Raw genomic sequence first — 26964 nt, 5'->3', positions numbered from 1 at the left:
CTGATTTATCAGTTCATCAGCAGCTCTAACTTCTACCTGTAAAAAAAAAAAAAAAAAAAAAAAACCGAATGATCCTTTTACTACCCCTCTCTCCCTCACACTCTCTCCTCTAATAACTTGTAGCTCTACCTAAACAAACCGTAGACCCTATAGTCTATCTAAACTAAAGCCAGTTAATGGGAGGGTGCTAAAACATCTCAACAATCTCAGTTCAGGAAAAATAACTTGGGAAGGAATTTATTCTCTCCTGATTACTGTTACCTGGCAAAGGGCTCCAAACCCCAGTTTAAAAAAAAAAAAAAAGTCCTAACCCAATTATGGTTTGAGACTCAGGGCTCAGCTGTAGCTAAAATTTCAGAGAATTATGGGAAGTCTAGAGAAAAATTAAAACTGCATTGAGTCGGCTGTTATCTGGAAACGTGACTGTGAGAGGAACAGCAGCCCCTCGTTCCTTTGGTGTGCAGTCTGCGTTTGCCACCTAGTGGGAAGAAAGGCACATGTGCAGAAGACCAGCCAATGAGAAAGAGCCTCCGGTTGCCCGCTTTCTCCCTCTGGCATCCAAAAAGTGAATGGAGGGCCAGGCTGGGTTTATTTAGGATAGCCACAACAAAGTTGCATGAGGTCCGAGGCAAAAACTGCAGGCCCTGGATGCCAAGGCTCGGGGGGTATTAGACCAATGCGTGTAGCCGAGTGGGATGCTTCCTCTCCCAAATTTCCCCAACTCGAGCTTTTCCACCGAAGTTTCCAACCAAGAAGAGGTGAAGGGGTTCAGCCTGCCCACAAAGGCAGAGGCTGAGCTGCTGGCCCTGGGGGGTGGGGGGTGGGGCAAGCATCCCACCCCTGCACTCAAACCACTGCACAAGCAATGCTCCGAGAAGCCGAGGCAGGGCACCCAGCCCACTGGCACATCCCTGCCACCCTGGTAAGGGGAAGCACAAAGAATTAGGAAGTCTGCTGAGCTCCGAGAGACCCTGAAACATAGGACGAGTCAGGACCACTCTCAATGTCTGTTGTCTTCATCTGTCAAATGAAGACCGTAAAATCTGTCCTTTTATGGGGCTGCTATGCAGCCCAGAGGAAATGGTAGGTGGGAAGGCACAAAAAATGACAATATAGTGTACAATTTACAAAAATGCCATTTATTAAGTGCTTACTAGGTACCATGAATGTTATTTTCACAATTATCTCACTTTATCCTCTCAACAAGCTTATCCTCCATGTCTATGCATGAGGGACTTGATGCTCAGAGAGGGAATGCAGCTTGTCCAAGGACACACAGCACATTCAGTAGAAGATCTGGTATCTAAATCCAGATCTATCTGACCTCCCCACCATGCTTTTGATCATCATGCTTCTCCTCCTGCATTAAAAATACCAGTCTCCCCTCATACATCAACAGCTCAGGAGAACACAGGGCACACAGTTCTCACCAAAAGAAACATGGCTCTCCTTCCAAGAACTCTCAGAAATAGACTTACTCTGCGTTACCTCAGACAGCAGATGAATGGATGCAAGTCACAGAGAGGCAGATCTTTCTCTCAAAATAAGGAAGGTGGAAGAATAAGAAACATCTTATGAAAACTAATTCTCAAGTGTTCAAACAACAACCACAAGAATACTATTCAGATATGTTTCACAAAAGATCTCCTCACACATTGGCAAAAGGCTGATTAGGTCAGTGCTTTCCAAGCAACATTAACCATGTAAAACAAGCTTTCAAAACGGACTCCAGAAATGAGGGTTAAAAAGAGGAACAGAAGGCATAAAAGCTCAGGCATCCCATTAGGGGGCAGGGCAGGGGAAGACTTGTTCACCTAACTGCTCTATGTTCTGCTCTATGCAGCAGGGACGCCCTCAGGCAGGATGCCTTTGAGTTTCTTTCAAAGCTAACATTGTATCTCCAAACATAACCACAAGGTGACCTTTTACTGCAGATTTCACAACATCCCCCAAACAATTACATTTTGTATTATCTCCACCCCAGCAACCTTCATCAACGTGTTTATTCTAAAGTCTTTCCAAATTTTTCAAAGTTTTACTAAAAAAACAGAGGCAAAAATAACCTACCCTAATACCACCTATCATATTCACCACTGAGACCGTCACATGGACACACAATCTCAACTAGAGCAGCAACTGTTTGGTGTTTTGCTCTGTTTCTTTAATCTAAACCAGTTCTTCCAAGAGAACTGCCTTACTTATACCTGCCAATTTCATGTAATACAACCATGGTCCTCTTCAACCCACAATTGCGAACATCTGAACTCCAAATGCCTATGTATCAGCATTACCTAGCAGTATGGTCTCCAAAGAAAGATCCATTTTGCATTAAAATTGCAAACCACATTATCCCTAAGGCCTACTTCTGACTTTGCAGAAAGCAAGGACAGATGGTTAGATGACAGGATGCCCAATCAGAAGTCAGGTGTGTGCTGCCACATGTGTTATCTCCACGGCCTAAATGACAGAATCCACCTCACACACTCATTCCTTGAACAATCTGATTGAGTCCTTGTGTGAGGTCTAGAGCAATGGGACAACCACTTGTAAAAGGCCAGCCTTCTCCATAGCGGTCATCACTGTCTCCAATCTAGTAGTCGTCCAAGAGATACCTTGAACTTCTCTATGCAGAAGGATGACTAAGCACAAAGAAAACACAGCATGATCAACAGACCCTTGAACCGACCAGGACACTAGGGGACATGACTGCCCTCGAGGGAAGCATAGAAGAGACCTTCTTTCAAAGCAGTCTAAGGTTCCCCTTTCCCCAGCACTCAGTGACCACACTGGCAGTTTCTTAAACAAAGGTCCAGATCATTTGGCCTCACCCTACCAGAGGAAGACAAGAAGGCTCTTGCCCATACTTACTGAGGGCTGAAACTCCAGGCATTCTTCCTCAAAGTCAGGGTCTACCTGATGAAAAAGAACCATTAGGAAATTAAAACATCCAATGCTTTCTCAAGGATTCGGCCCCCCTGACAGAAGGCTTCGAGGCCTACAATGTCTTTGACCAGCTAAGGTTCACGAAACCAGCATGCCACAACGACGACACACGCCACACAAGAGCAACATACATGGTACACTGTACCAGTTACCAATAGATGGCTCTTAAGTACAGACAGAAGGAACACAATGAATGAACTGGCAAAGCAACAGTGAAAAGGCTGAGATAAATAAAAGATCAGCAGACCAGTCCCTGGTATTCCTATTTATTTTTAGTTAAAAATAAAAAAAAATTTAGGCCTCCAACAAGAGCTACTTTCACCTTAGAACACAACAGATAATGCAACTGCCACTGATCTTTGGCAAACCAAATAATCAACATTTCTCACAGCTGGTTAGCTGGATCTGTAATTCCCCAGGGCTCCATTTTAGATTTCAAGGTAGACTTCTTGATCTTCAGTTCTTAAATATTTCAAAATCAAGTGTCAGGCATCCCAGGGAGTTTAGCACATTTAAATTCAGCATTTCTCAGGTCAGCTGCAAAAGCAGTACTGACACCCACTCATCACGAAAATCTCTGAGAAGCATCCCCAGTGGCACCAGACAACAGGAGGTGTCTTTTGATGTATGACTAGAATCTCATATGAATATGCATAGTGCATCTTCCAGCAGATCAGAGTAAAACTCAACATCTGTCACACAGTAGGAAGGCTCCTTAATTTAATGCAAAAAAGTAAGCGGTTAATGCCTTCTGTCCTTCAGCATTGAATTTTTCCTTTTCTCAAAAACCCTTCACAGACATTCAAGGTAAAGTTAATTTCTTTGAGTTTGACATTCCTACCAGTAAAAGATAAGACCCTGCCTATTCCACTAATGCTATTAGTAACCAGATTTCTTTATAAAATTCTTGAATTCTTTATGTATCTCACCCCTTCTGGCTTTACGTGCCATGTTCCCACTATCGCCGAATCGCAGTCATTTCAGTTAGGAGTGGGACTGGTAGGTAAGATGTGGGGAAAGCATTATGGAAAAGCAAAACAGAAAGATAATTCTAAAAACCCAGATTTGCACTATTTTCTCTTACTTTCTCCCTACATCTTGATCAGAACCCCTGTCAAGTACTAAAATGTGTTCATCATTTTTCTCTCCCTTTTCTTTAAGTAGGGAAATGAGGCAGAAGGAAACAGAAGAAGTAGGAGGAATTGCAAGATGACTGAGCATTGCCCTGAGCCTGTAACTGCCCTACTGCTACGGGTAAGTGAGAAAAGGGAAATGAGTGCATCAGCCTTGAAAGATAAAAAATGGCAGCTGCTACTTACCTCTGCTGCTAAGTAATGCCCTGTAGCCAGATGCTTGAAACGGAAGAGGCTGTTCCAAAATCCCGCTCCACCCCGACAAGGGTCATGTTGAACTACCTGCAAGAAGAAGAATGATCGATAGAAGTCAAAGAAATGTCAACATGTATTAGAACAACCCTGAATCTGAGACACGGCACAGAAGTCATAGTTCAGGAGTGACATTTACTAGCTGCAAAAAAAAAAAAAAAAAAAAAAAAAATCAGTATCTTCCAACAAAACAAACCCGTGGCGAGCATCATATGTAATGTCAGAATTTGGACATATGGAAGAGTTAATGTTCTTCCCAAGAAGAAAGAGTCTCTTACTTAACAGATAATTTGCCTTAATCACAATGAAGCAGAGATTAAGATTCTGGAATTCATCCACAAAAAGCACTACCAAAACCAGGAATTTCATGGAAAACTGCATAAGCAATCTATGCATACACTCATGTGTTAGAACCCATGCATAAGCCATGATACTGAAATTTTGAAAGTCACAGCATCTGGGCCAATATACCATAAAATAAATGTAACTTCAGCTCCTGACCATAGTGGAATAACTGGTGCCATGAGTTGTTGCCATAAACAATTAGAAAATGCAAAAGAATACATGAAACTGCCATAGAAAATTAGAAAACTGGATAAAATAGACGAAGTAGCTGTGTTCAGATGTTGGACAAAAGGCACAACTGTGATCTCTGAAAGGAAGAACCCAAACAAGGTGAGCCCTGCGATTGCTCCAGCTTTCTGACTGGGGGCTTTCTCCAGACAGTGGCCCAAGGGAGAACCCAAGCAGAGGACACTGATCTCCCTGAGCTGAGGAGATAGATCAGAGTTTAGGGAGACTGAGGTGGCTCGCATCTGTAGGGCAGAGAACAGGAGAGTATGGAATCACATAGTCAAAGAGCTCCAGAATATCAAGCTGCATGTATGTAAGGTGAGACTCCACAGGGCAAATAAAGAACAATTACAGGGAAGCTTGTAAGAGCTTGAAGGTGTTCTGATTCTAATTAGCCTAAGTGGAGAGGTCTTGATGAATACCTGGGGCATTCAGTAAAGATGTTAAAACAGTAACATTAGTGGGAGGGCTAAACTAACTCTACAATAAGGGTTACACTACATCTGACCTAATGAAGCATAAAAAGAAACCCCCAAAGGATCCAACTGACCCACAGGAAACTTTACTGTTGGACAAAACAAAAACTTGATACTTTTTTAAAGGAAGGATAAAAGGAACCAGACACTCAACCAAATAGCATGACAGTGTCCAGTATGCAAACATAAAGTACCAAACAAGCAAAGAATCAGGAAAATGTAACCCATAACTAGCTGCAGTGACCTGTCAGAAAATAGCAAATGATCCAGCATGTCTGTGTAGACTAGGGGAAGGGGAGCAGGAAAAAATATTTCAGAAATAATGATCAAAATTATTCTAATTTTAACATACACAGGTATTCAAGAAACTCAATATACTCCAAGCAGGATAAGCACATGTGCACACGGGCACACATACACCTACCAACTGACATCAAATCAGATTAATGATAAGCAGAAGTAAACAGAAAAATCTTAAAAGTAGCCAGGAAAATGAAAGCATATACAGGGACCAAAGATAGAAAATATCACTGCATTCACATCAGAAACAATGCAAGCCAGATCAACATCTTTAAAATACAGACAAAACTATCAGTCTAGAATTTTATATCCAACAAAAATATCCTTCAAAAATGAAGGCCACATGGAATGTAACATGGTGAAGCCACGGTGGAAATGTTTGGTGGTTCCTCAAAAAGTTAACTCAGCAATTCCACTTCTAGGTCTATAACCAAAAGAACTGAAAGGAGGGACATGAACAGGTATCTGTACACTGATGTTCACAGCAGCATTCTTCACAACAGCCAAAAGATGGAAGTAACCCAGATGTCCATCAGATGAATGAAGGATAATCAAAATGTGGTCTATACATATAATGGAATATTAGTCTTAAAAAGGAATGAAGTTCTGATACATGCCACCACGTGGATGAACCTTGGAGTCATCATGTTATGCAAAATAGGTCTGTCCAAAAGTGACAGATATTGTACAATTCCATTTATATGAAATAGCTAGAATATGGAAACTCATATATGGAGAAAGTAGCATACAGGTTACCAGCAGTAGGGGCAGTAAGGGTAGCTCAACATTGTGAATGTGATTACTCCCACTGAATGGTATGCTTGGGAGTGGATGAAAGTGGAAAGTTTGTCTTGTATATATGTTTCTGTAATTAAAAAAAAAGCAATTAAAGAGACAATGACAATTAAATGCAATACATGATCCTGCATGGATCTAATAATAGAGAAGAAAAGGCTCAAGAAGACATTATTGAGACATATGAAAAATTAAAATATGGACTGTAAGTTTTCTATCAATCTTAAATTTTTTGAACTTGATAGCTATAATTAAGGTGGCTATATAAGTGAATTTCCTTGTTTTTAGAAAATGTACATGGAATTATTGTGTATTTAAGAAGCATCATATGCATTATACAATGACATCTACAGCCTATTCCCAAATGCTCAGAAGATAGAAAAACAGAGACAGACAAGTGGATAGACAGAATGATACGGCAAATGGGGCAAAACATTAACATTGGTGGATATGGGTATTTGAGGGAGGGGTATGCTGGAGTTCTCTACATGGGTTTCGTATTATTTTTGCAACTGTCCTGTAAGTTGACCATTATCTCAAAACACACTGCTGGTACAGCCACTTTGGAAGACGGTCTGGCAATTCCTCAAAAAGTTAAACATACATTTACTTTATAATCCAGCAATTCTACTCCTAGGTATATACCCAAGAAACGTGAAAACATATGTCCACACAGAAACCTGTACTCAGATGTTTACAGAAGCATTAATCCTAACAGTCAAATGTGCAGAAACAACCCAAATGCCCATCAACTGATAAAAGTGTAAATAAAATATGGTATATCCATACAATGGAATATTATTTGGCAATAAAAAGGAATGAAGTAGATACATGCTTCAGTATGCGTGAAGCCAGAAAAGACATGTAAAGAAAAGCAGCCAATCACCACATATATTGCGTGATTCCATTTACTCTGCATTATACAGAATAGGCAAATCCATAGAAACCTAAAGTAGATTAGTAGTTGCCTAAGGTGGTGGGGGAGATTTGAGAGGAAATGGGAATTGACTGCTAGTGGGTATGTAATTTTTTTGGGGGGGTGAAGAAAATTTTCTAAAATGATTATGGTAATGGTTGCACCACCCTGTCAATCTACGAAAAACCCTGTCAATCTACAAAAAAGCACTGAATTGTACACTTTAAATGTGTGAACTGTCCAGCATGTGTATTATGTCTCAATAAAGCTCTCATTTAAAAAAGGAAAAAAGAACATTTAAAAAATGAAGGTGAAATAAAGATATTTTCATACAAACAAGAGGGGAGAGAATTTGTCACCAGCACACCTGCACTATTAGAAATGATAAAGGACATTCTTTAGGCCAAAAGAAAATGATACCAGATGAAAACGTGGATCTACATAGAGGAATGAAGAGCTGGAAATGATAAGTATGTGAGTAAATATAAAAGACTGTTTTTATTTGTACAAGCCTTTAAAATACGACTGTTTAAAAAGGCAAATAAATAAAAATACACTGTGGAGTTTTAACATATGTAGAAGTAAGCACCACTACCAAGAACAGGAGAGAGAAAATTGAAGTATAGTATTGTATGATTCTTACATTATATGTTAACAAATATATTATGTGAAGGTGACTGGCAATAAGCTAAAGATGTATAATGTAAACCCTAAAGAACTATTACAAACATAAAATATGCGGGTGCTGTCTTCCTCCTTTTATTTTGAAGGGGCACTTAAGTTTCCAGAATCTGCAAGAAAAAAATAAAGAGAGACATTTAGTGTTTTCCCAGGATATTCACAGGAAAAGTTGGCAAGAAACAACCTTTTAGGAAGGAAGAATTAGACAGCTGTTTCTTCTCAGAAGAAGAAAAAAAAGAAGATGCTTCAAGTAAATTCCTGGGTTAAGCACCTAAAGTTTTAAAGATCCATATTTCAAAAACTCTCCACTGAAAGTAACCATCTTTAACTCATTTCAAGCAATTTCGAGTGAAAATAACCTAGTATCTGCTCTTAAGATACTAAGGTCTACCATGGTGACTTAACATTAATAATTTTTTTTTTTTTGGTTTTATGATAGCATGTTTAAGCAATGTGCAAAACTGTTTGTACAGTGTGTGAAAATATCCTGTTCAAAGAAAAATATCTGATTGGAAGTGGGTATATTAAGTTAATGAAATGACAGTTCACTTTTCCCTTGTTTTCTCTGTTTTCAATTTTTCTTTAAAAAAGTTACTTTAACTCAGGAAGATGAGATTTTTGGGAGGGGGGAGGGGACCAGTATCCAAATCACACATGAAAAGTGGTTTTAAAGACAGTTTTAAATGTAGAGAGCCCTGTGGTGGGTACAATGGGACATCAAAACTCAATGACAAAGTTTTAAGACAAATTTTAGCTTTCAAGGGTTTTTTTAATCTAGTAGGATTGATAGTGCCCTTATGTAGACACCTACAACAACTAAAAGGTAAGTGCTATACGTGTGGAGAGAAGGGGGGCAGAGGAAAATGGGTAACAGGTGAAAACCAAAAACATTGTGTAAATGCCTTATTTCAATGAAAACCACAGAAATGGTTTTATATAATACATCAAAACGAACCTGATTATTATAATACCCATGTTAAAAAAGAATAAAATTTTTTAAATGGGCAAAAATTTGGACAGACATTTCACCAAAGAAGATATACAGATGAAAAGTAAACACATGAAAAAAAAAGCTTAACATCATTAGTCATAAGGGACACACAAATTAAAACAAGATTTCACCTATTAAAAACGGCGAACCCTGGAAAGGCTGATCATACCGAGAGTTGGTGAAGATGTGGAAAAACTGCTGGTGGGAATGTAAAATGGTACAGCCACTCTGGAAAACAGTTTGGCAGTTTCTTATCAAGATAAACATTCACCTACAATGTGACCCAGCCATTCCACTCTTAGGTATTTAGCCAGGAGAAATGAAAGCTTATATCCATGAGGACTTGTACACAAATTCGTACAGTGGCTTTATTTATAATAGCCCCAGATTGGAAACAACCTAAAATCCCATCAAGAGATGAATGGATATGCAAAATGTGGTATGAGATTCAATAGAATACTACTCAGCACAAGAAAGACATAAATTGATACATGCTACATATATCGTGGATGAATCTCCAAATAATTGTGCTAAGTAAAAAATCTACACCAAAAATTAAAAGACTACGTATTGTACTATTGTGAAGTTCAAAAACAGACAATACTAATCTCTGGAGACAGAAGACAAAACAGTGGTCAACTTTCCAAGGAGAAAAGTTAGGTAGTGACTGGGAAGGGGCTCATGGGAGCTGAAACTGTTTTATTTCTTGATCTGGGTGATGGCTGAAAAAATTCACCAAGTTGTATGCCTGAGACCCGTGCACTTTAATGCATATATGTTATGCCTCAGTCAAAGACAGAATTGAAGATAGGTAAGAAGAAGAGAGAAGCCAAGCAGAGAGACCGAAATGTAACTACTCAAACAGCTGCAACTATACAGAGAGAGACTTTGGTGAGGAGCACAATTCCACTTCAGTTCCAGCTCTCATTATGGCTATCATCAAGCATTAAACTCATTTTTTTCTTGGCCCCACAATTCTAGTCTCTCCCCACCTCTCAAGAGCTACATGCTGATGGCAGTCATCCACCTTCTTTAAGCAGCATGCTGATTACGTGACTCCCTTGTGCCAAACAAACTTCCAAGTTTCCCCACTGCTTATGAATTCAAACCCAACTCCTTGCAGCCTGGATATGTGGCCCTTCAGGCTCAAGACTGCAAAAACATTTTCTGTTTTGTTTCCCATGTTTATATTATGATCCCCACCAAACTGGGCTATGGAGTTTGATCCCAACACTGCCTCACATTTACAATCCCAGGCCATCACCTTACATGAAGTCACCTGCTCCTTTCATGTCTTCCTGCTAAAACAGAGGTTATCTTGTAAGTACCAGCTCCAACACTGCCACCCCTTTCGACGTCTTCCACAGTCCTTTACCCAACCAGAAGTTCTCCCTTCCTCACTGAAACCTCCAGAGCACATGGAATGTGCTTTTCTGATCACCTTTACCATCCAGCTGTGTGTCCCAGTTATGTGGGTGTTTCTCTTTTCTTCTCTGCCCCCTCACCAATACCACCAGACCATTAGTTCCTTTAAGGGCTGAACGTACATGACTCACCCAGGTATCACGTTGGTAATACCTGATAAATAGTATTATGATAGATAAATGAGCAATGAAAAGAAAAATACAAGGAAGGGACAATTAGACAGACTTGAGAAACAAGGTCCCAATTTCTGTCTTGAGTTTGCTTCCAAAGTAGGTATCACATTCCTCCAGAAGAATCACTCAGCACCATTCTTGTAGGCTGTGATGTACTTATTTCTTTAAGTCAACTCAACTCATTTTTTGGAACTAGGTGGGTATAAGTACATGGATGTCGCTTATTCCTATAAACTCAAGAGTCCTTTCTCCTGCCTCTCCCACCCCATTCCTTACCTCCACTTCCCACAGGGCCTTTGAGCTGGTGGCAGATGTGGCCGACTGCCGGCCAGTGGTTCTCAGGAAGACATGCTGCTTCTTCCTGTGCTCGTCACAGGTGAGGAACTTCTCCTGCTCGGCATGGAACAACCTCACCACGTCACCCTAAACGTCAACACGAGGAAGAATCAAGAAAAATACATTGAAAATGAGGACCAACCTGCTACCTTAAGAAGAACCCAGAACTATGCAGCCCATAAATTACCAAACTTACCCCCTTCAATATGTCATCTTTGTTATCACTCCATTTCATGAAAAGGACTATCTTCCAGCTTGTATTGCAGTTGACGGAATTGACCTGGAAAACAGATTATAGAGTTATTTGGTAATACTGGTTGACCAGCCTCACTACAGCTGTATCATCCAGCCCAAAAAGCAATCATATAGCCCAGGAAGTGAGGCTGTGCTTCAGTGAAAAAACCCTAAAGATTGACAGCATTAAGACTGTAGGATCTACAAAGTCAATCCGCCTATTATAAGCATTTGGTAATAAATGGTCCACTCACACTAATCATTATTTATGCTCCAGCTGTGACTAAAAGAACCAAGCTTCCTGTCCTTCTGGAATGGGTATTTCCCCCTTCTTCCAAGTTTCTTTTTTTAAAGCCAGAAAGTAAAGGCCTAATGGAAGCAGTACTTATAAAATGGGATAAGTTACAAAAACAAAAGATTATACCAGTACATACATTCTAAAATATTAATGCTAACCACTAACAGTGGCAGCCTTGTTGGTGCACTAAATATATGCCAGGCATAGGGCCAAATACAAACATCAGCTATCTCATTCAATCCTCAGCAAAACCCTAAAAAATAGGTCTGACTATTATACCTACATTTCAGAGGTAGGGAAACTAACACACAGGGAGACTGGCAACTGACCCAAGTCATGGAGCTAGTAAACTGCAGAACTGGGATTTGAATCCACATCTGTCCCACTCCAGAGCTTGTGTTCATAACCATTAGGCAGATATTCACGTCAAAAGCAATACAGTGTCCCTGTGTCCCACACTTGCCGATTTAGGGACTAAGTAGACATACGGCCACAAGTAAGGTATCACTCTGGCAGGTCTGCTGATGACCTATAGCATTTATTTCCTATGAACTGGAAAAAGGCACCCTCTCCAGGCAGACAGACTAGAAAAAAAGAGCACCTCTGGCCAGAAAAACTTGGTAAAAAGGGTCGCTCTCTGGCTTAATGAATTAAAAAAAAAAAAAACCTGCCCCAGTGGACACAGGGTTTAACAAACTGAGAAACTTGGGTGAAGATCAGTCCCCAACCCCCATCCACTGCACAGTCTTGAGCAACCTCACGTGGCAGCCCTGATGCCGGGCCTCAGTTTCCTCACCTGCAGAATGGGCAAACTGCTCTCACACGCACAAGCTCCCACCCACAAGCCTTAACCCGATCGTGCCTACCTCATTGCAGCCTGGGTTGTCCACTAGCTGATGGCTGCTGGCGTGTAGGGGCTGCCCGGCATTGACAGGGTTCAGGACAACCTTGTCTCCTATGACCACCTGGAAAGGAGCAAGAGAGCTTTTCACCAAACAGGTCAGGACTGCAGACCAACCACAGGGCAGTTTGGGGAAGGGCCGAAAGAGCCTGCACTGAAGGACATTATAGAAGAGTGCAGCGTGCACTGCATGTCTCGAAGAGCCTGCCCTGTGCAGGGAGGGGTGATGTGAACAAGCCTAAGGGTGACTTTTGGTCCCAAGATTATTGTTGACTATACACAGATGCTTTCAAAGTGAGTCCTGAGCAAGGATAAGAAGAAAAATCTTCTTTGTTGAGTTCAGTGAAGGTACTCGTGTTAATAGCTGTAACTAAATGTTAGGGGTAGAAGGAGGTAAGGCTACCTCACCTGAGGCAACACTTTATCTTTGAAAGAATCAAGCCATAATTTGATGTTTTTAAAGCAATGATTTTCATACTTCTTAGTTACAGCCCACATTAAAAAATACATTTTCTACTATGACCCAATAATACACACATTCTTACGAGCATATAAATAACTGAACCAAACATTACCCAAAACAATATTGATCTTCACTATTTCTAATATAGCCTGATACTTTTTACTCTATTTTACTTTTTTAAAATGAGAGTCACAAACCACTAAACTTATTTCATGACCTACTAATGGGTCAAGACCTATAGTTTGAAAAACACTATTCTAAAAGGTTAAATATTCAAGTCCATTCCCCAACTAAGTCACAGATTAATTTTAAAGGATAAGAAAGCACAGGACCTCCTGAAAATAAAATTCAGAATGAGGCACATGTGATGGATAATTTCATGTGTCCACTTGACTAGGGTATAGGGTTTCCAGTTGTTTAGTCGAGCAAGCACTGGCCTGATTGTCAGTGTGGAGTATTTTGTGGATTTAAATCATTAGTCAGTTCATTGCATCTATGGCTGATTACATCTACGATCAATAAAGGAGATACTCTTCAGCAATGAGAGGAGTCTCACGCAATCATTTACAGGCCTTTAAGGGAGAAGTGAGGATTTGATGCAGTCACAAAGAATTTCTATCTGTACTTCAGCCAGCCAGCTCTCCTGGGGAATACAGTAAAACCTTCATAAGAGTTCCCAACTTGCAGCCTGCTCAGTGGAATGTGGACTTCCCAATCCCCACAGTCATATGAACAAATCCTATAGTAAATCACACAATATTTACTACATATATATCCTGTTAGTTCTGTTTCTCTGGAGAACCCTAATACAGTATACCTGTTTTTATTATGGGGGTGGAAGGAAGCAGAACAGGGAAGATGGCTTCCCAAAATGTAAAACTCATCTATTTTCAGTTTGATACATTTAATTTAATGTTCTCTACCTTCAAATGAATATAAGTTAAAAGCCTCAATAAATCCAATTCTTTTGGTGAAACCTAAGGTTTTACGAGAGAGTTAAGGATAATATTTACAGTATACCAGCTGGGAAGGAATAAGTTTTTTGCATATTACGTAAGATATAATACACACATAAACACACAAATTACATATTTAAACTGCCCTATGTTTGTAACTTAAATGGCCATACCGAAAAATGGCAAAATCCAGTCTTAGTGAAAGGCTAATTAAGCACTTCGAGATGATTTCATGCTGTTTAATGTATACATTTCTTTTAAGCAAAAATAAACCATTTCAGAATCTAAACAAAGTCAGAAATATAGCTGATAGCATTTAAATATATTCTCTGTGAAAAGAGATAACCATGTAACGGCTTACTAATTTATCTAATCAGAACTGTTCTAAGCTGCACTAATAAGGAACCCTGGGGCTTTACGTCCAAATGTTCCCTCAGGAGACAGCCAGCTCAGGACTAACTGTAGTTGGTAAAATGGGCTGGTGACCCTGCAAGCTTATGGACAAAGAAACAAGTGAGGATAATTCTAAAAGCCATTCTCCTTTCTTGCTATATCGACTTCTTCTCTATCCTCCCTCCTGTATTAGCCATGATTCGGTTGGTTATTTCCAAAACAGAAAGGCCTTTCTGCTGTTGGATCTAGAATGACGGGGACACTAAGAAATGATAGCTGTTTTCATGGTAAAGTTACTGAGGTAACAGCTGTTCCTACGACTTTTCAGAAGCCCAGTAGGAAAAACATAGCTCCTCTATTTAGGTCACACGTCTCTCCAATTTTTCGTTTCCCAAACACTGGTTTCCATAGTGATTCCCTTCTTCTCTTCATACAGGATAAGCCTTTGGTTCCAACTTTTAAATTCTCCTACTTGACTCTAACACACAGTTATGGTTGGAGGCATGGCACCGAGTATTCACTAGTCTGCGAATTTGCACTTACGCTGTCGCCAATGGATCGAAGCTTGTAGAACGGCTGAATATAAAACCAGGACCCTTCATTCCCAGCTTCATCCAATGTCACTCTCATGGCATTCTTCTCCAGCAAAGCTGGAAGCCTTTTATTCACAGTTAGGTATTTATTGCTTTTCAGATGCAGGAGCTAAAAACCCACCAAGAGAATAAGATGAGTGTCAGTGAGTCTCTGAATTATCCACCATTTCTCTGAGTTATATAAAATATGTATCAAACATTCCTCCTCCTACTGGGCTGCTTGTGAAGTTAGAGATTCATAATATGCCTAAGGCTTGGAATAATTAGAAAAGAAGGAAGAGCAGAAGTAGAAGGTAGAATAAAAAAAATAAGTGTTTTATTTTTTTCCCCAACACAGCCTTGGACAAAGTGAAATGTGCTCAAGTCGAGCATTACGAGCAGCTGTAAACAGGGCTCTGCCAATTGGTGGTGGGCAGAGATCTGACCCCAAGGGAAGGGGTTGAGGACCTGCAGGCTGGGGTCCTAACATAAAGGTGGAGCTAAGGAAGGACACTTTTGAGCACATGAACCAGTCTGGTTTAACAAGGGACCCGGTTAGGGGATTATGATTTAATTTGGAAGAACAAAGCTGCCATGGATTTCCACCATGAATTTCCAAGCACTTCATTCTTGAGACTTGGTCATGTATGAAAGGGATGGGAAGTCTGAAGATCTGGATTGGCAACATGTTATCTGATAGGTCAGGACCCAGAAGAGTTGACCAAGGCTTCATGACTCAGTGGGCTATAAGTGGAGATGGAAGGGAATACGAAAGACTGTCCAATCCCAAACACCTGCATGGGATTCCAGTGCCAAATGTCAATACCCCCTTTCTAAGTGTTAACAGATATGGTTTCTAGCACAGTCCTAGGAGGTTCTAACAGGGTTGCTAGGGATGAAGGAGTAACTTATCTGAGTCGGGAGCCCCTGACATGCCCTGGCCGTAAATAATGAGGCAAAGGTGATGCCCTCCCAAACCCTCTTTGTTCTGTTGGTGACTGGGCCCTGATCCTCCACGGATATGACCAGTGGACTCTGAATTGGTTTATAAACCAACATTACCTACAGGTGGATTCCATGATCCAGGCTTGGGGGAAGTAATAATAACTAAGACTAGCTAACATATATTCAGAGCCTACTAGGTGACAGGCACCACAGAACCATGTTAGGAAGCAGGGACCATTATCATTCCCATTTTGCTGGCAAGCAAGTTGAGGGATGGTAAGATTTCTTGCCTAAAATCTCACAGTAAGTGGCAAAATCTGAACTAGAATGCACTGAAGAACTTACATTCTTAACTTCCATGCCCCACTTTCATCTCCAGTTCAAGACATATTCTCCAATCCCATCAAATCAGGGTGTCCTGTATTCTGAGTTTCAGGACACTGGCCTGACCCACTCATAAAGCTAAATTCTGGTACCCACCTGCCCCCGTGTCCATTCTCATTTGGATAGAAACTGAGGGGAACGAGGGGTGAGATGGGCATAACCTAATCTTCAAACCGACTTTGGGAGCAACTTTTACTATTTCAAAAGGCCTAATTAATTAACCCATTTAACCACAAAAGGTTGCTTTAATCAGTTTGGCAATTCAGTTTTCCATGCTGCTGATTAGCACTGCTCTACATCTAATAAAAATTTAAAATGGGAAGGAATTCCTTGATAATTAGTAAAGTGTACATGTTGAGCAAAATCTTTCCAAAAGGGAAAGAATGAAGCAATATAACCAAATGGTTTGATGTCTAAGAGTTGGTGCTTGGGTGAAAACAATCTGGTGACCAGACAAATCGAGAGAGGTCAAATTTGGTACAGGGCTTCCTCAAACGCTGTTTCTGTAAGACTGGGATAGACCCAGACTGTCTTCTGAGCAAAACCCGATGTAGTTGTTTCCTGGATTTTGTTTTATCCCCATGACAAATTAAGGGTACAAGAGATAAGCAAGTAACCTCACAAGCTGTGAGATTAGACAGATATTCGATCAAAAGGCACAAAATTGCTCTTATTGCCTCTGGAGAATAGCTCCTGTACCGAAAGATTACAGCGAAGCCAATTTACACCACATAGGAAGAACTTTCAAACAATGCAAGTTAAACAAAACTGTAACAGCCAGACTTCTTTTCAGGTAGGAAGTGTCCCACTTAAAATATTTGAGCATACGTTAAATAACCAGCAACGGGGAAGAAAAGTGGATTCTTGCACTGAGAGAAGACCAACTAAAAGCTCAAAGATCTACCATATTTAAGAAGAAATAAACTTTGCAATAAACTGTCTACATGATGTCCACTGTGGAGGTGCCCAAACCCCATTTCATGTGTGTCTTTGTTTTTTCAGCTCCATTCCTTGAAACGTTTTGGTTCCAGAAGAGAAGGGCTGCTTTGATCTTACCTGGATCACATTGCCATACTGGATTACGGTCCCCAGCAATTTCCTGTTTTCTGTCTCATTCTGCTTCTTTTCCAAGTCTGCAGCATGCTGTGCATGGAGAAGGAAGATTGGTCACAAAGAAGAAACAATGAGTTGTACTTCTCTGCAGTGATGCAAAACAAATGTCTCCTGTCAATACTTAACAAGAACCACAGAATTAAGCAAATATCTAAGTAACCCCTGAGGCTAAACAAAATGAGCAACGGGTTCAAAACCCACTCTTCCTTTGCTCTGTTGGCCTTTCTGGCCTAATTTTTTTTTTTCTTTAAGGAATTCAGAAACATTTTCTTTGGGTGAGAATAAAGCAAAAGCTTATTATTTTTAAAGGAAGGAGGGCTGTGGTGGGAGAAAATTTGCATAGCCCTTTATCATTTGTCAGTATTCTTTTTTAAGGCTTGCAGTAAAATAAATCTGGATTCAAATCCTGGTTTCTCATGCTTTCTGTTTTTGTGAACTTGAGTATGTTACTTAACATCTGTGAGCCTCAGTTTCCTCTTTTGTACATGTCTTAGGAACATTTAGCCTAGGGCCTGGGTCACTGTGGCACTCATAAAGCAAAAGCTGTCATTTGAGATGTTAATTACAATTTAATTCATTTGCATTGTAGATTCTTGAGGGAAATATTATTATCAATTTTATAGAAGAAATAGAGAAATTAAAAAGTTTGGTCAACATCATGCAGTCTGTTGAATGATGGATACAAAAAGAAGTTTGATATATTATTTTCTGTACTTTGTGTACTGTTCATGTTTGCTAATGCTGCCTTATGCAAAATATCAGAAATGGATTGGGTTTCAAAAAGGGGGTTTATTTGGTTACAAAGTTACAGTCTTAAGGCCATAAAATGTCCAAGGTAAGGCATAAACAAAGGTTATCGTCACTGGAGAAAGGCCATTGGCATCTGGAAAACTTCTGTTAGCTGAGAAGGCACGTGGCTGGCATATGCTTGCTCCCAGGTTGTGTTTCAAAATGGTGTTCTCCAAAATACCAGTGTCAGCTTCCAACGGCCATCTTCAAAATGTGTGTCTCAGCTGCAGCCAAATGACTGATGATTTAATAAACCAGCCTTCTGGTTTATTAATGAACCACAAATGTCCTAGCAGTAACGGTTAGGCCAGTGCTTGCTTGACCAGACAGGTGGATACCATCACCTGGCCAAGTTGACACATGAACCTAACCATCACAGTCCACCCACTGTCAACTTGGCAGTTATACATATCACCCTAAACCATACTTTATCTCTAAGTAGAGAAAAATAACAGACATATATTTCACCTAACAATATTCTGCTGTCCTGTGTACAAACCGGAAACGCACTACATCTCTTCAGAATAGGGTGCAAGTACTTGGGTGACATTAACTCTTAAAAGTGATTTCTTTTAACTTAAATACTGCAAAATGAACAATACAGCTTATGCCATATGATAAGGGAATAAGACAGAGAAGAAAGCAAAGATATTTGCTTTATAGACAAATACAAACATACTCATAACAAAACAAGGAGGAAATAGTCATGCCATCATAGTCCTCGTTTCTGTAACTGGTCACACGTGGCCTTATTTCATATTTATCACTACCTTCTTCCCCTACCCATTCCATGTTCCCTTTACCCTCAGCAAGCACTTCAGTTGGTCATGGTTCTTTGCCTGGTGGGGTGACACAAACCTTCATTCCTGAAGTTTCTTGGCCATTGGTAGTCCTGTCTGGATTGGGTTTAATACAGTTTTCCATTGCCTTTAATCACAGGGTGTGGCAGTACTAAGAGACACTCTAGGGGATCTCCTGTATTCCAGGAAAACTCTTCTTTACCTCCATTGTGTAGTTGCAGTGCTATTTCCCCTTGATAGTCAGGATCAATCACCCCAGCCAGTACAATAATCCCCTTCCTCGCCTGTTGATTCAGAGGCATAAGAAGCCCAAAGCGGCCAGGTGGCAGTCTTAACTTTCAGTTCAATGGAATTATTGTTGTGTTTCCTGGTGAAAGCACTCCTTCTGGAACAAAGACTTATAGATCAGCAGAGCTTAAGCTTGCAGGGACAGGAAGCAGAAGTTTTCCTAGTGGATCACTAGGAGTGATAATGAGTGGTGCCACTCCTGTTTCCACCCCTTGATTCCTGGACCCATGAATCCTGGCTATGGCAGAAACAGCACCAGAGAGTGGACGCAGATTGGCAACTCCAACAAAGGTGTTTGATGAACTCCTCAGGCAACGAACTGGCAACTTCGATGAACTCCTCAGGAAACACTTTGCTGGTCAGCCAAAGAAGTGAAGGTCCTCTATTGTCTCGCTTAAAAGTCTCCAACTGATTGGATTAAATCCAGCTAATTGCATTCTCTCACTGTGGAAGACATGCCCTTCGTTGATGTAATCAGTCACAGCTGCAGCCAATTGACTGATGATTTAATAAACCAGCCTTCTTGTTTATTAACCAGCCACAAATGTCCTTGCAGTAACAGGTAGGCCAGTGCTTACTTGACCAGACACCTGGGCACCGTCACCTGGCCAAGTTGACACATGAACCTAACCATCACATATACATTTGAAATATTTCTTAACAATGTGTTTGTTCTGTTTGTTTCGTTTTTTGTGTGTTTTTTGTTTGTTTGTTTTTTAAGTTGCACATCTGCTAAGTGGCAGAGATCATCCTCAAACCCAAGTCTGGGCTAACTCCAGATGTGTAGAGTTGTAAATGAGACCAGGCGCTATTACCTGTCCAAATTCAGCATTTTAGAATGGTGAAGCTGCACAGAGCGTTCTGGAATGGTCTACCCAGGCCACCAACCTAAACAGTAATTTTTCATCTGTTTACCTGTACAACTTTGACAGTACTGTTCTATTACAACAGTGCTAGGGGTGAAACAGAAGTGAATTAACAGGGAAGAAATTCAGTAATCTGGCGGATGATAAAATCCTGGTGACCAATAAAGTACTTCACAAGTATAGACAATGTTCTCTTCCTAGAGTTCCCGTTTCATCCTGTGGTCCTGTCCTTGAGGCCTGATGCTGTCAGATGACAAAGGGCTAATGTCCCTTCTGGACTTGGTTTTGGGTCCACCACATACCAGCTTCATCACCTTGGCCAGATCACTTAATCTCACTAAGCCTCACCCAGTATTCTCTCTCACAAAATGGGGATCACACAAGCCTTTTAGGGCTGTTATAAAGGTTAGAGATCTAAGGTCAGATGTATGACAGGATCAATTTATCTTCAACTATTATTATCATATACAAGTTTCTGTAACTAAGAAAAGTTCTAATGATGAGAATTTCAAAAGGTGAATTAAATTGGATGGGTCAAGAATCTTTCAGTTTCCTCCAAAAGCCAGCATCTGCTTTACGTCCAACTGAAATACAGGCAATTTTAGGAAGGCACATCTTTTAAGAAAAATAAATGGCATGAAGCAATCCTAAACCAGAAGAAAACATAATACAGAAAGTGAATGGCCTGCCTACGCTATGATGGATCATTGCACGTGTACCACCTCTCAGCTCTTTAAAACAATGCTCCATTCAGAGGCTTCCTCTCTCTCTTTTGGAACTACGTACCAGTCTGCTGTTCTCAGTTACAATAAAGGATAAACCCACTGAGCTCAAGGTACAACCAGAAATTCGATCAGGTCAGACAACAAGGAAATCCAAACTGCCCTCGGCTCTAGGATACCTGTCCTATCTCTACCTTCTCCTCCATTAACACTCTTCCTTTATTTCTTTGTACCTCTTACTCCCCCTTTTTTCATGCTTCACCCTCTCTAGGGCTCTCTACAGTACCCACAGGTACTGTGGGTAGTTTTCCAAGGAAAAAAATGGGACTGAATCCACTTGTTACTTGGAATGAAGGTTTATACTTTGTAAAGAGCCATTTGGTCTTTCTGCTAATATGGGCTGAAATCCAAGAAGGAAAAATGTCAACAAGAGAAAAATCAACTGATTCGGTAAAATAAAACATGACATTTTCCAACATGCAAACAGAGTTTTTCTCTGCTCAAAACATCACACTAAAAGGATTCAACCTCATGGAATTCTACAGTAGTGTTTTTGGACTTTAAATGATATAAGGGCCCCTGTTTAAGAGAAACATTGTCATGGACCATCCCTCTATTCTCAAAAACTTCCCATGGCTTCAGTTTAAGAAAGAAACACTGATCTAAGACATCAAGATCCTACCTACTCTTAGACTAAGCATAAAAGCAGCCCAAGGGGCACTGACATATCTAAAAAGAAACAACATATTAGTCATCAAACAGCCACACATAACAAATTAAAAACTAATTAGACACCAGCAGCTATAAAGAGCAAAGGGCATTTGACTAAAAATATACAAAAGATAAGATCAGAACAGAAAATAAATCAAAACTGGAGGAAAAATACTTGACTTCTCTTAAAACACACAATATCACATCTGAAACAGTGTTCAAAGGTTTAGTCATGACTAAGCCTACAGACCCCTACTGAATGAACATTAAATTCCTTAACCTTGGGGACCATTCTTAGGATTTGCTTTTCCTACAGGTTCTTTGCCTATAAGCTCTCTTTGATTAAAATGAAGGCTCTCCAATTTATTTCACTTTTCACTAACTGCATAAATACCAAGTGTGTTCATTTCTATTCACACATTAATCCTAAGATTACTCCCCCAACAAAACCAAGGTTTTGTTTTACACAAAATATCCAACATGATTTTTAGGTTCAACAGTGGTAAGAAGATGATAGGTAAGAATGATACCTGGGCCCACTGATAGCTTATCTAGTTTGCTTCTACTCTTGAAAGGAAGGCAATCTGGTTTGCTAAATCCCACACTGTACGAGAGTGAACCCATGCAGCTTTTCTGGAGGATAATCCAGCAATATCTAACAAAATATTTTTAAATAGGCAAACCGTTGATTTAGCAATTCCACTTCTAAGAGTTCCTCCTAAACATATCATCTGGCACGTGTACAAAGCCATAATGACACTTTCTTTTGGATGACCAAAAGTGTCACAATCCTGAACACTGACCAAATAAAGGATTGGTTATGTCAAATGACAGTACTGTTATACAATGGAACAACCGTGTGGCCATTAAAAATGAGAGAGTGATTTCTATTATTCATGACATACTATGAAAAAAAAAAAAGCAGGTCAAAGAAATGGAAGTAAGATGGCAAGTTCCCATTTACATTTTAAAATGTAGAAACAAAGAAAGAGAATTGGGTCCAGGAGGTGGGGCACACACCTAAATAAAAAGCAAAGTTATCTTAATGGAGTAAGATTTGGGGACCATATTTTTTCCTTCTCCTGCTCATCTGTATTTTGGAATTCTTTTCCTACACTACTCATGTATTATGTGTATAATTTCGAAAACAAAGGAAGAAGAAAAGAACATGCCAATTCTACAAACTGGACCATCATGTCTTCGTATCAAATAACCTAGATTTTTTTAAAAGCCATCTTAAATTTGTTACCTTTTCATTATTGAAAATCCTGGTCATTTGAACACCTGTTACTCTTTTCCCTTGCACAATGGGCTGAGACACAGGTGTTCATTTCTAAGGCAGAAATGGTCTCCCTACAATTTCTGCTGCTTTTATTCACCACTGATATGACCAGGTTCCCTGAGCAACATCAAGGTCAATCCCATCACAAGCACCTGTTATTTTATTTCAAAACTGGGGAGCTCATTATTAAATTACTACAAAAAGGTCACTGAAACAGCAGGGAAGGATTATTTATTGAAGATCAACAAGTTCTGAATTACATAATGTGATACTGAATGAAGGTTTCTGAAAACAAGCAATGCAGCACCCAAGCTTTAAAAGGGAGAGACTTTGGGAAGATGGAGGAGTAGGGAGTGGCAGGACTCAACCCTCTTCCAAGAACATAAGTGGGACGGGGAGACTGAAAAGCTGCAGCAAAAATAGTGAGTGACTCGCTTCCAAGCAGGAGTCAATGCCAATCCCCCACCCTTGGGGAAAGAAGCCTTGGGTAAGGTCCGGAACTGGCTTCCTCCCTGGGAAAGGGGAGGAGGGATGGCTGAGGACTGAGCATGGCTTCTGACCAGTGAGTTTGGATTGCCAGCCCGGCTCTGAATCACGTTTCCAAGGCCAGAACAGAATAGGAATTCTCACGGCCATTGTTTCACTACTGCCCAGGGGATGTTGAAAAAATATATATATATATTTCCTCCTGGGACCATGAGGAGAGGCTTGATGAAGAAACCATCTGCTGGACAGGCTATGAAAGTGCACCTTTGGGGAGCTGGTGGTAGGGGGTGGGGAGCATTTGGGTGTCTTTCCTGTCCCTATCACCAGGAACTGGTATGTATCCCATTCATGGGTTCCCAGACCTGTTTTGATCAATGTCAAACAATTCTAAAGGCCTAGAATAAGTTGAACCAAGAGTCAAAGAAGAGCCTTAACACAAAGCCAATCAACAATAAAACCCTAGGCAAAAGAGAGAAACTCATCAAGATAATCAGATGCCTAGACAACAGCAAAAAATTACAAGCCAAACTAAGAAACAAGAAGATATGGTCCACCCAAAGGAAAAAAGGAAAGTCAGAGGAGATAATTTAGAACAACTAATCAAAGATGTTCAAACAAGTCTCCTAAGTCAATTCAAGGAGATGAAGGAATATATGGTAAAGAGACAAAGGATATTAAGAAGACACTGGGTGAGCATAAAGAAGAATTTGAAAGCATGCAAAGAAAAATAACAGATCTCATGGGAATGAAAGGCACAACAGATGAGATTAGAAATACACTAAAGGCGTACAACAGCAGATTTGAACAGGTGGAAGAAAGGATCATAACTTAGATGACAGGAGATCCTAAATGGAACAGACGAAAGAATAAACAAAGAAAAAGAATGGGAAAAAAATGAGCAGGGTCTCAGAGAAATGAATGACAGCACAAAGTGCACAAACAGAAGGAAAAGACAACGGAAAAGAAGCAGAAGAATATTTGAGGAAATAATGGTGAAAAATTTCCCATCTCTTATGAAGGACATAAATATCCATGTCCAAGAAGCACAACATACTCCAAACAGAATAAATCCAAATAAACCTACTCTGAGACACATACTAATCAGAATGTCAAATGCTAAAGATAAAGACAGAATCCTGAAATCAGCAAGAGAAACATGACTCATCACATTCAAGGGACGCTCAATAAGACTAAGTTCACATTTCTCATTGGAAACATGGAGGCAAGAAGGTAGTGGTATATAATATATTTAAGATGCTAAAAGAGAAAAACTGCCAGCCAACAATTCTTTATCCAGCAAAACTGTCCTTTGAAAAGGAGGGAGAGCTTAAAATATTCACAGATAAACAGAAACTGAGAGAGTTCATTAATAAGAGACCTGCCCTACAAGAAATATTAAAGTATGTTCTGCAGGCTGAAAAGAAAAAAACAGGAGAGAGAGACATGGAGGAAAGTATAGAAGTAAAGACTATCAGTAAGGGTAACAGAAAGGGAAAAAGAGAGATAAAAAGACTGGAATAGACAATTTTCCAAAGAGGAAATACAAATGGCTAAAAAGCTCATGAAAAATGCTCAACACCACTAGCTAGTAGGGAAATGCAAATCAAAACCACAATGAGATATCATTTCATACCTGACTAGCCACTATTGAAAAAAACCAGAAAACTGTAAGTGGTAGAGAGGATGTGGAGAAATAGGAACCCTCAGTCACCGCTGGTGGGAATGTAGAATGGTGCAGCTGCTGTGAAAGACAGTTTGGCGGTTCCTCAGGAAGTTAAGTACAGAACTGCCATATGATTCGGCAACCCCACTACTAGGTATATATACAGAAGAACTGAAAGCAGGGATGTGAACAGACATTTGCTCATGATGTTCACAGTGACACTATTCACAATTGCCAACAGACGGAAACAACCCACGTTCATCAACCAATGAATGGATAAACATAATGTAGTATATACATATGATGGAATATTATTCAGCTATAAGAAGAAATGAATCTTGACGCAGTCAACAACATGGGTGAACCTGGAGGACATTATGTTACGTGAAATAAGGCAGACACAAGAGGACAAATGTTGTATGATCTCACTGATATGAACTAATTAAAATAAGCAAACTCATGGGGTTAACATCTAGAGTATAGGTTTCCAGGAGACTGAACGAGGGTAGAGAATGGGGAACTGATGCTTTATTTGTGCAGAATGTTTTTTATAAGGTTGATTGTAAATGTTTGCATACAGATAGAAGCGATGACAGCATATTATTGTGAGTGTATCAGTGTTACTCATGTGTGTGATTGTGGTTGAAAAGGGAAGTTTAGGGTTGGGTATGTCACTAGAAGGAAAGTTAGGGGATGAAAATGGGACTGTGTAACACAGTAAACCCTGTGGTGGACAATGAATGTGGTTAATGGTACAAATATAAGAATGTTCTTCCAGGAACAACAAAAAATATATACTTCATTATTACAAGATGTTAATAATGGGGTAGTATATGGGAAAAATTACACCTAATGCAAACTATGAACTACAGTTAATAGTAGTATTATAATATTCTTTCATCAATTGTTACAAAGGTACCACACCAAAGCTAACTGTTAATGAAGGTGAATAAAAGGGTGTGCCGGTTTGAGTGTATTGTGTCCCCCAAATGCCATTATCTTTGTGGTCTTGTGTGGGGCAGAAGTTTTGGTGTTGGTTAGATTTGCTTGGAGTGTGCCCCACCCAGCTGTGGGAAATAATTTTGATGAGATGTTCCCATGGAGGCTTGGCCCCACCCATTCGGGGTGGGCCTTGATCGGTGGAGCTATATAAATGAGCTGACTCAAAGAGAAAAGAGAGTGCAGCTGGGAGTGATGTTTTGAAGAGAAGCAAGCTTGCTGGAGAGGAACGTCCTGGGAGAAAGCCGTTTTGAGGCCGGAGCTTTGGAGCAGATGCCAGCTGCCTTCCTAGCTAACAGAGGTTTTCCGGAGGCCATTGGCCATCCTCCGGTGAGGGTACCCGATTGCTGATGTGTTGCCTTGGACGCTTTGTGGCCTTAAGACTGTAACTGTGTTGCGAAATAAATCCCCGTTTTATAAAAGCCAATCCATCTCTGGTGTTTTGCATTCTGCAGCATTAGCAAACTAAGACAAAGGGTTATGGGATTTTTGTTTCTTTTGGGGGGGGGGCAGTGAAAATGTTCTCAAACTGACTATAATGATGAATGTACAATTCTGTGATTATACTGAGAGCCACTGATTGGACACTTTGGATGGACTATATGGCGTGTGAATAAGTGTAATAATTAATTAATTTTTAAAACAAACAAACAAAAGACAATAAGGACTTGTCACTGTTCTGACTCTTTTAACCTTGTCAAAGCTACAGCTTAATTTAAGTGCTCATTTCAGAACCAAATCAATGTAGGTGTCTGTTGCAAGGAAACAGGTAAACTGCTGTCAAGAAACAGTAGACAAGGCCTTTAGAACAAACTGTGAGATTTGTGGGGCAGGGAAGCTCATTTTTACCAACAGACCTTTGAGAAATCATGACCTCAAAAGTTAGAAATCCAATTATTCCCACAGAAAGAATGAACATACACAGTAATCAGCCACTAGATGTCATTCTCCTTCAAACTGCTGTTTGTCTTGTTTATCCTCATCTAAAGTTAAGCGGTCTAGACGACTAACTCCTTAAATGGCATTAATTTAAAATAATCTGACCTTTGATTAGGGTAGTTGACAAAAATAAAAAGGAAAACCCACTAGAGACTGGCCCTCAGCC

The 26964-nt window shown here is 40.1% G+C and overlaps 1 protein-coding gene across 7 annotated transcripts in view; it reads right to left on the bottom strand.

The window, feature by feature from the left end:
- The window catches only part of ITPR1 (inositol 1,4,5-trisphosphate receptor type 1), a 352707-nt gene that overhangs the window by 197662 nt on the left and 128081 nt on the right, over positions 1 to 26964 (bottom strand). For 4 of the 7 annotated variants that reach the window (XM_037800676.1, XM_037800678.1, XM_037800680.1 and 1 more), the window contains exons 6-12: positions 17197 to 17283; positions 14783 to 14941; positions 12393 to 12491; positions 11191 to 11274; positions 10935 to 11081; positions 4263 to 4358; positions 2869 to 2913 (exon numbers count right to left, since the gene is read on the bottom strand). In XM_037800676.1, coding sequence (XP_037656604.1) covers positions 2869 to 2913; positions 4263 to 4358; positions 10935 to 11081; positions 11191 to 11274; positions 12393 to 12491; positions 14783 to 14941; positions 17197 to 17283 — 717 coding nt within the window. The remainder of the gene's footprint in view (positions 1 to 2868; positions 2914 to 4262; positions 4359 to 10934; positions 11082 to 11190; positions 11275 to 12392; positions 12492 to 14782; positions 14942 to 17196; positions 17284 to 26964) is intronic. The other 3 variants (XM_037800679.1, XM_037800686.1, XM_037800696.1) reach the window with 1 other exon arrangement.

Source organism: Choloepus didactylus, chromosome 1 (genome assembly GCF_015220235.1).
Source record: "Choloepus didactylus isolate mChoDid1 chromosome 1, mChoDid1.pri, whole genome shotgun sequence".
Lineage (NCBI taxonomy): Eukaryota > Metazoa > Chordata > Mammalia > Pilosa > Megalonychidae > Choloepus > Choloepus didactylus.
Note: the sequence above shows the minus strand (reverse complement) of the source record. Positions and strands in the feature narration are given on the sequence as shown.